This window comes from Pholcus phalangioides, unplaced genomic scaffold, assembly GCF_987345545.1.
Source record: "Pholcus phalangioides strain wild (caught in Gottingen) unplaced genomic scaffold, Ppha-v1.0 ptg000004l_1, whole genome shotgun sequence".
Classification (NCBI taxonomy): Eukaryota; Metazoa; Arthropoda; class Arachnida; order Araneae; family Pholcidae; genus Pholcus; species Pholcus phalangioides.
Window position 1 is genome coordinate 21,327,190 of NW_028301597.1, and position 10,182 is coordinate 21,337,371.

The 10,182-nt window shown below is 32.9% G+C and overlaps 1 protein-coding gene across 1 annotated transcript; it reads right to left on the bottom strand.

Moving 5' to 3' along the window:
• Positions 1-1,298: 1,298 nt before the first annotated feature.
• Positions 1,299-10,124, bottom strand: Smug (Single-strand-selective monofunctional uracil-DNA glycosylase). The gene is made up of 3 exons (XM_089231104.1): positions 9,719-10,124; positions 7,921-8,040; positions 1,299-6,091 (listed from the first exon to the last, which is right to left on the bottom strand). The coding sequence occupies exons 1-3, from the start codon at positions 9,932-9,934 to the stop codon at positions 5,681-5,683; spliced, it is 747 nt and encodes a 248-aa protein (XP_089087230.1). The 5' UTR covers positions 9,935-10,124; the 3' UTR covers positions 1,299-5,680.
• Between the last annotated feature and the right edge of the window lie 58 nt (positions 10,125-10,182).

Below are 10,182 nucleotides of genomic sequence, written 5' to 3' on the forward strand. Positions count from 1 at the left end.
GATGATTTTTGCGGTGTATACCCCTTTCACATAATTCTTTACAATTTTTCCCTATGTGGAGTGAAGGAAACAGGATTTTTCATTTACCATGTAAATGGGGCTTAAGATGACACTGTGCTCATGGCATAGTGGTCTAATCACCAATCCGCTGCAGTGGGGTCAACATCGAGTGCAAGGAAATCAGAGGAATCTGTGAAAACACAGTTCCTGCCTGGTAATTTCCCCATTGAAACATACAGTTCAATCTAAATATTGTGTTTTAAAGTTTACAAAAAAGGATAGAGAACTCATCTAAAGATGAAAAAAGATTAAATTATTTATTTCATTATAATACTGGAATTTTCCTTCATTAATTCTGGAATTATTTTCTTTATTAATCATTAGTTCTGGAATTATTTCCTTTATTAATTACTATTTTGATCTGGAATTATTTCCATCATTAATTATTATTTCTTTCATTACTTCTAGATCTGTTTCTTTCATTAATGCTGCAATTATTTCTTTCATTGACTGTGGAATTATCGCTTTCATTAATTTTGAAATTATCACACTCCTTAATTCTGGAATTATATCTCTTTCATTGATTTTGGAATCATCTTTCATTTATGCTGGAGTTATCACTTTCATTTATTTTTGGAATCATCACTTCATCAATGATCTCTTTCATTAATTCTGGAATTCTCTTTCCTTAATTCTGAAACTATTGCTTTTCCATTAATTTTGGAGTTATCACTTTCGTCAATCTGGAATTATCTCATCGATGCTGAAATTATCTCATCGATGCTGAAATTATTTCTATCGTTTATTGTTTTAAACTTCTATTTATGTCGTCAGAAAATAGCAGGAGATTGTGTGTCTCTTCATCGAGTCATGTGATCTTCAGACGAATGATGTTTGCAACACTGTTCTCAGCATTACCAAGAAGGAGACCGCTGACGTCATACTCCCTCCAGTAATGTAAGCGTGATGCGTCTAATGCACTCATCTAGATTGTGAGGTTCAAAGAACACATGCTTTGATTCCTATGATGTTTTTTCTTCATTCCTTTAAATGGGATATTAACATCAACATTACATACACAATTTTGCATATCCCCCAGTGGCTTTTCATAAACTATCTGCTCATTTCACATACTAAATAGAGATAAAATTTGTTTTGGGTATTAGTATCATATGCTGATGTCTTCATGAAGTACAAAATATTTGAAAAGCTATTTTTATTCCATGCTATGAATTATTTCACATTGCATTCCAGTCAAGTAACATACATGCACAAATTAAAACAAATACTGAGAAATGATATTGCACAATATTGCATTTTATTGCAATGGTCAAATCTGAAAATAAATAGTAAAAAAATTTCATAGCTCACAGACAATCAAATATTTCTTCATATACACACACTCAAACACAGGATAAGTTACACTCTGACAGCAGGTAAATGAGAATCTATACATTATGATGTAATACTAGGCATTTCTCAAATTGGTCTCAAGATCTTTCAAGAAATTAATATGAACTTGACAAAATAATTCCTATTTGTTATACACTTATGGTGCATTGCATTTGACAAAACTTGCAATTTATTTTCTTTAATTCAGAAAACTCACCAATGAGACATTTCAACTTAAAATATTTTGTTGATCTTGGTTATTTCATATCAAATTTATCTGAAAGCAATTTATTTGGATGTGTTATTATTATTTATACATTACTACATTTACAGTATACCATAGACACACTTAAATTGCTTATGAATTGGATTAACTAACTTCAATTTTAAATGTAAGTAGAATTCCATTTTGTTATGTTTGTAATATTTCACTTTCCTATTGTTAATTGTTGCAAAATACTTTTGATGTTTACTTGTTGGTAATTTACACTGTAATTGTAAATATTTATGCAATAAAATTTTCATTTTAAATGCTTCCAAACTTTTTAGATAAGCAGTTTTACATTATTAGAATTTGATCAGAAGTATTTTGAGGGTGAAACAGTAAAGAAGAAAGAAATGAATGATGTATTCCAGTGATCTTCAACCTTTAACACATGACAGGCCAAATTAAAACTTGCTAAGAAGCCTGCGGGCTGATGTAATTTAGTGACATCTTAATAAAAGGGCCCCCGAGAGTTAAACAGGGACAAAAATAGTTGAAGACATTCTGAAATTATAGATTTTGATTAGTTCCAAAATATTTTTTTACTAATTTTGAAATAAGTTTATTAATTACTGATTCAATTAATGATTCAGAGCTTAATTTTAATCTGAAATCACTAAATGATTCTGTAATTATTTACTTTTAAAATTTTCTTTCTCAATATTTATAAATCATTTCTTTCATTAATTATGCAATTATTATTTTATTGATTGTGAAGTAATTTCCATCAGAAATTACAAAATTTTTTCTCTTATTGATTTATTTTTTTCACTACTTCTAAAATTTTAAATTATTTCTTTCATTAATTCTCGAATTAATCATTTTTCAATGTTTTCAACCATTTTCTGAAAATGATCTGTGGGCCATGACAAAAAGCTCCAGGATCAAAATGTAGCCTGCAGGCCATGCATTGAAGTCAAAATATCAGGAATAGTTGAAGACGAAGCCTCTATTCCTGCAGTTGCTCAGCTCTGCTGCGAGTGGCCAATAATACAAACTATTTGAGTAGTTGTTTCGAATCTAGCCAAGATTGGATGTAATTTTTGTATTTTTTAAAGTGATGGGAAATCAAATGCTATTGACTTTCATCTTTTCCCTTAAAATACAGTATAAATGATACCCCAACCTCTGTCACTGCATTTATGTTGCCTCATCCTTATAATGATTTCATTTCAATTGAATAGACTTTAAGAAAATCTCGAAGACTTTTGACATCGCATCCTTAACAAATTGTGGATTAGTTTTTAAGAAAATGTTCACTCATCACCAATGAGTTAAAATGTTTCCCCATGAGAATTGCATAGAAAAGATGAATAAAGAAAATATGCACATTTACCTCTTTTCTACATCCCCCTCCTTAGACATTATCAGTGGAAAAAAAACTTGACAACTTACGTCTAGTACTGTATATGCTTATGAATTTTGAGATCACCTCTCTAAATATTTAAGGCGGTAGTAGTCTTTATTTGCACTGTTTGAAATAGAAAAAGAAAAGTGACTAAAAAAGGTAACAGCAGTAGGAAACACAAAAATTGCACCCCCATCTGAGCAAGATTTGAAACAAAAATTTTTGAAGTAGTTCGTGTTATTGATAAATCACAGGAAAGTCCACCCAGGCAACTGCATAAATATAGGCTTCATTCTTACCTTCGAAATACTTGATCACTGTCTCCTGAAAATTACTTGCACAACGTCAAGTTTTACCCACTTGAGTTAGTTACAAAGTCTTAACTCTCTATAGCTCTATAAAAAAATTATGCCTGGTTCAGAGCATTATAACCCAGAGACTCTCTCTTTGACCCAGGAAGTCAAAAATAGTGGTTTTTTTCCCTTCTCAACTTAAGCATTCAGCCTACTTCTCTTAGGGCACTTCCAATACCATGAATGTTGATCTGCCCTAAGGTCTCTGCAGCCTATGGTATGGCTCTGTGCACACTTTTTTCTCACCACTTATCTATATATATAAAATTGATTTTCTGTGTGTGTGTGCATGTTCTCTACACGAATCTACAATTTTAGATCTATCGTCGCCAAATTTTTTATATATACCAAATGGGACCAGACTTGAACAACAGGTTACTTTAAAAGTTTGTCAGAGCTGGGCAAATGCTCAAAAGGGGGAAAAAACTGTCGGCAACAATGACTACTGGGCTTCAACAATCACTTTTGGAATGTTTACTTTGGTTACCATGGTTTCCCTAGAAATGTGTTTCGAACATGCATATGCCTTTATAATGATTTGTCACTTCCTTAATGCTGCCAGTATTATGTACAATAGTTTATGCCTTTATAATGGTTTGTCACTTTTTCAATCATCCCACAAATTGAAGAAAAACCTGGGCAGCGCAGGGTGTTATAGCTAGTTATGTCTATACAAATAAAATTAATTTTCTGCCTGTGTGTGTATGTTCTGTATACAAATCTACAATTTTAGACCTATCATCACTAAATTTTGCATGTATACCAAATGGGGCCCAATTTGAATGATAGGCTACTTTAAAGGTTTTGTCATAGCTGGGCAAATGGGCAAAAAAACCGTCAGTCAACAATGACTTTTGGAATGCTTACTTCGTTTTCCATGGTTCTCTAACAATGAGTTTGACATGTATATGCCTTCACAATGGTTTGTCACTTCTTTAATGCTGCTAGTATATGTATAACAATTTATTCCTTTATACTGGTATGTCACATTTTCAATCTTCCCATAAGCGAAAAAAATCCGGGCAGCACTGGGCATTATAGCTAGTTAAATTATATAACTAGCCTGCTCTCAAAAGAATTCCTTGTGAGTTATGAAATAAGCCACATTGCAGGCTCAAATTCAGCTTGTATCTTTACAAAATTTAATAAAAGCTTTGAATGATCAAGTTTTTTGCAATAATTATACCCATGAGTAGAATGCCTGTAAACAAGAGCTGACTCATAGTCAATCTTTGAGCAAAAACAGGTTTACCACTCCAAGTAATGTCTAAGAAATCAACCGGGAAAAAAATTAGATGGGAATAGTGATTGGTGCTATACTAGTAATGTTACACTATTGAACAAAGATGGCAGATGAGTAAGAATGGAATTTCAAGGAGCTCTACCTATAAGAACTTCCCTTGAACATGTCATATATGACATCCTATTAATCCAATTTTCATCTATATATAGATCAATTTCTACAAATAATGATGAACAATGAAATAGTATAATGACATCACAATGTACCATGAAAAAGAACTGGCTGAATTATCTAGGAACAATATACCTTGGATATGCAGTGGAACCTTGATAACTCGACACCTTAAGGGGACTAAAGCAGATGTCAAGTTAGTGAGGATTTATTCCATTTCACCTTTAAAAAATTATTAAAATTTGTTTACGTGTGCATACGTGCCTGTATAGATGTATATTGTTGAACAATTCTATATTCCATCTACAAATTTATAAAATGTTTTAATCTGCAATTTTCGATGAAACTTTTCATATTGAGAATAATCCCGAATTAAGTGGAAAAAACATATTTTGATTGCCGAAAGATCTGTCCTTTGTGAATGAGCAGTGCAATTGTCCAAAATAACTTTCCTTCTCTCCCTTAAAACATTTCGATCTAGCTTTCTCAACTATCTCTTGCTCAAGAATTTCAAAAATCATTCACATCTACTTATGACTTTATGTGTTTTACCAACAGATTAATAACAGGAAGTAACCCTACCCAAAGGTGTGGGGGTGGGGAGAATCTTCATCACATATCAATCAACAAATGAACAACAGAAGCAATGGAACATAGTTTTCCAAACACATGAGAGTAATGCCGTAAAATATTTTGAACATGGGTGATTTTTTAAAAATAAGTTGTGCTAACGCAGTATAAATCATAATCAACTTAAGCAGGATATGGTCATCATGTGTTAAGTTAGAGAAGTTTCTCCATCATGGAATTTAGTATTGTGCCAACCATAGGAATAACACATGTAGAGTTACTGGGGTAATTGAGTTATCAAGGTTGTACCGTATTACTCTGCCACACATTGAAAATTATCATGTTTTCAGATAATCTACTACACCAAGTTCTTGAAGTTGATGAAACGCAAGCTCTTTCCATCCTTTATTTGCAGCAGGGTTGATAGGACTCGGATGCATCACTCCATAAACTTTAACGCTCAGGAGTTCTTTAGTTTTTATAACTTCCTTGGCTCTTTGCTCAGCAAATTTTCCTATTCCGATGATTATTTCAACATTCAAAAGTAATAGCACCTCTGCCAGTGAATCGTTGCATATATTCATCATAGCTTTTCTTGAGGCTGTTGGCAACTCAGGGGGAGTGATGTTTTTTCCAGTTTTAGACAGAAATGCTAGGGGGCAAAAGTTGTGCACAAAACTGTACTTGAAAAATGTACTGGGAGTTTTTGATATATCTTGGAAAAGTGACCAGAGTCTACTGCCACTCACCTGTAATGCACAAAAAAAAAATTGCATTCCTGTACAAGCTCAAATATAGAAAACATAGCATCTGAAAGTTCCATTAAACGTACGTTTTTGATTAGTCATTTTACTCAATATACCAGGTGTCCCATAAATAGAGGTAACATCTTAAGGGAAAGGTAGAGAACATCAAATGGATTGTGAATTGCATAGGAACTCATGACCGGAAATGGCTGTTCATGATGGCGCTGGAGGGGAAATATGGGATTTTTTCTCATTTAAGCACTAGGAGCAGCATGCAATGGTATGCAAACAGGGAGCTGGCAGGAAAAAAAGAGAAAAATCACATATTTACCCATCAGCACTGCCATAACATTTCAGGTCATGGGTTCCTATGCAGTTCTCAATCCTTTTGATGTTCTCTATCTCTCCTTAAAGTTTGTGTCCCATAAATAGAGATACAAACTTTAAGGAGAGGTAGAGAACATTAAAAGGATTGATCAAAGGAGGTATATAATTTATACCTTTTTTTCTTCCTTTCCTTTATTCTTCCTCCAAGATTTTACCTCAAAGATTTAATTTTTAATGTGATTGAAAACCATAATTAATAACAAATGTGCTTAAATAACTATAAACAAACAGTTTAATCTGCTTCAATAAATGCATATACAGTAAAACCCCCACTTTTTTTTGGCCAAATAACCATTTCCCTTGTATATTTGACTTATGCATTTAAACCCCCTACCAACACTTAATGATCGCCCCTTCTTTTATGAATGAATTTTATTGCCCCACCAGTGCCCTCAAAAGACTGGTTTCACTGTATATTTTATGGCCAATGTCTAAGCACTTCATGTATCTTTCTTCAGGTACAATAAATTAAACAATTGGTTTTAGTAATTTCCTGCACATAATCCACAGATTATACATTAAAAACATCTGAATCAGGGGCATGCACAGGATCAGCCTTTAAATGGGGCGTAAGGAATTTCTCGCAAACAAATTTTGTCGTCAAAGTTAAAAAAAAAAACATTTTAAATCCACAAAGTTGAAGATACTATATAAAGGTATTTTCTTATATTTTCTTATATTATTTATATTTTTTTCACGAAAATATTCACAAAGATTTTAAATTTTTTATTGTCTAGTGCAGTGTTTCCCAAAGGGGGCAATGAATGGTCCGAGGGCGTTAGAAGTTTTGCGATTTCTATAGGATTCTATGGGTTGGCTTAAGTTGTGGGGCGATGAGAAAACTTTTAAAAAGTTTCAGAAACTATGGTCTAGCGGGAAACGGGCACAGGTCCCCTATGCTTTTTTCTGCATACACCTCTGATTTTAGGTTTGTGTTGATTATAGACTAATGTGCATTATCTGTAGCTTTTTTCTCCCTGAACGGTTGAAATAAAAATGAATATTTTAAAAACAATTATATATTACAGATAATGTATAGATATCAGTGTAAGAATCTTTTTTTTTTCCTACATTTTCATTCCTTAAGACAGGAAATGAAACTTCCTTAACTTTTTCTACCCACGATAGCCTTTTCCCTAATCAATGCTTATCCACGGCACTCCAGAACAGCTTAATAGAGTCTCTTCGAAAAACCTTTGTCAGGGCCATCTTTTCGCAGTGCACAGTTTGAGAACCCCTGCCTTAAAATATAATAAAAAGAGGAAGTCTGTGTTTGTCTGTCTGTTAAATTTTATGCCTTTGCAGATTACAGGATATATTTTTTTCGTAAAGCAGCAACATTTTCTTGTGTGGATTATATATGAGACAGATTATGTTACCCTGATAAATTTAGTGAATCAATTAGAGATTAAACTAAATGTAAATGCTTTAAAAAAATTTCTCACCTCAGATCTTGTGCACAGTAGTCCATCAATTGTCCTTTTTGGATGCTCTTTGACAGGTTTTCTCACATTCCCTTCAATTTTGAGCCAATTCCGGACAAAATGGATATCTCCAAATGGAACCTGAGAGAGAGAAAAAATTAATATATATTAATATATATATATACACACGCATTTTTTAATTTTTCATCCTTGATACATAATTTCAACTGATTCTAATAATAGCACCATAAGAAGATTGCTTGGAAGTACAGCTAATGAATTATGTACAAATAAATTTGGACATTAAAACATTTCATGTAAATTTTCCCTTTCCCAGTGAGAAAGTCAATTCGCAGGCTATAAAATTGAAAAAAAATGTGGTAAATACCAAATTTTGAATGAAATATAAATATGGTCAGGGTGAAAGTTCTTATTCGTTTATTAGCTTTGCTTCCGAGAACCAGTCTTAGAAATATACGTTATTGACATGCCATTGAATGTTAAATCCTCCAGCTAAGATACAGTGAGTTGGGCTGAGATATCTGTTATCTCTGGCAAAGGTACAGCCAGTGTTAGAGAACGTGGATTGACACAAAATTTGGATATGAAAAAAAGTGGATACGAAACAAAAATTGCAAATAAAATTCTGAGTACAGAAAACATTCAATCGATTGATATTTACTATCAATTATTGAATTTTCAACAGTACCAAATAGTAAATGACATCACAGTAAGAATCAAAGTCATCCTAATATACAGGTAACAGCACGCACAGCAGTTTACTGGCAAACCATTGATCCTAGAAGCATACTTTCAACTATCATTATCTTCTTTATATGTAATCCAAATAATGTGTTCTGTAGAACTCAGATACCTCATTCACGTTGTGAGGGGTTGTATAGTTATCAAACTAAAATAAAATTACTTTTTTATACGGACACCCTGTACCCAAAATCCAAATTAGAAAGTTGTTCAGGTCTTTCTCTCTCCCCCCCCCCCCCTGACGCCAACAAAAACAGTTTCACGTTTCTGAGTGCAATATTCGCTGTGATATTTGATTTCAAAAATCAGAGAAATGTTTGGAAAGAACAGGATAATGAGCTTGTCCGTTAGTTTATGCTGTTGCTTCCCAATATCTCAAAATTTATTCAAATTTCTTGCCAAAAGTATGAAAGTGGGCTCTTTCAAAAACAGAATATATGAATTATAAAACTAATTATACTTCTCATGTATATAAACTCATTGTTTTTGAATTGAAATATCTCAGTGAATGCTGATCTTAAAAAAAAAAAATTCTTCTTTTTTTTGGATGCGGGGTAGGACTCTCCAACTTCCTCTAATTTGGTTTCTTTAGGACAGAGTGTTGGTATAAAAAGGTAATTTATTTTTATAACTATACAACCCCTTGCAACATGAATGTTGTATCTAATTCCTACCCGTTATTTGGCTACTTTTTCCAATTGGAAGTATGCTTCTATGATCAATGGTTTGCCAGTAAAATGCGGCAAACGACCAACCACCTTGTATATAGTATGAGGGGTATAGGAAAACCTGCTCCACTCATCTTCATGTAAATAAATAGAAGCAATTAATTTTAGATTGATTTTCACGCAAGTCTTTGTTCTTGGTGAATAAGCAATCTTTTCTCTGATAACCAATTCTCTCTATTAGCTAAACTGCAAGCTTGGTGAGTAGAAAATAAAAGCTTTTAAAACCGTAATATATATATTCATTTCCCAAAGCATTACTTTAAAAATATGATATATGCGCATTTTTCAAATCCCAATCACACATGATCAAAATATGACATATTAATTACTCCATTTTGAGCCATTCCGAAAGGACCAGGGTTCATTCCTAAAAACAAAACGCTCTTCGGTCCACGGCAGTATTTTCTAACGTAATCTTGATGCGTTTCGCTCGCGTACTCTAATGGATTGTAGACATATTCAACTTTGTCACCGAAAGTCAGCGTAGACAGTTTTTCGCTCTGACACTTTTCGATGTCTAAAAGTGACTCGGCGATGTAACTCATGGTAACTCCGCTTCAAAAAAAAAAAAAAAAAAAAAAAAAAGAGTTCTTTATTCAAGATAAATACGCTTTGTTAAGCACATTTCCATTCGAAGATGAATTGTAACAGCGACGATATCACAATACAAATAAACGTCCTTTTAAATTGCATCAAAAAAAAAAAAAGCTATCATATGTTTACATCGAGCTTCACGACGGCCGTAACTTATATTTACGGTTTCAAGTTCAATAATTGATTTGAATCACAGGAA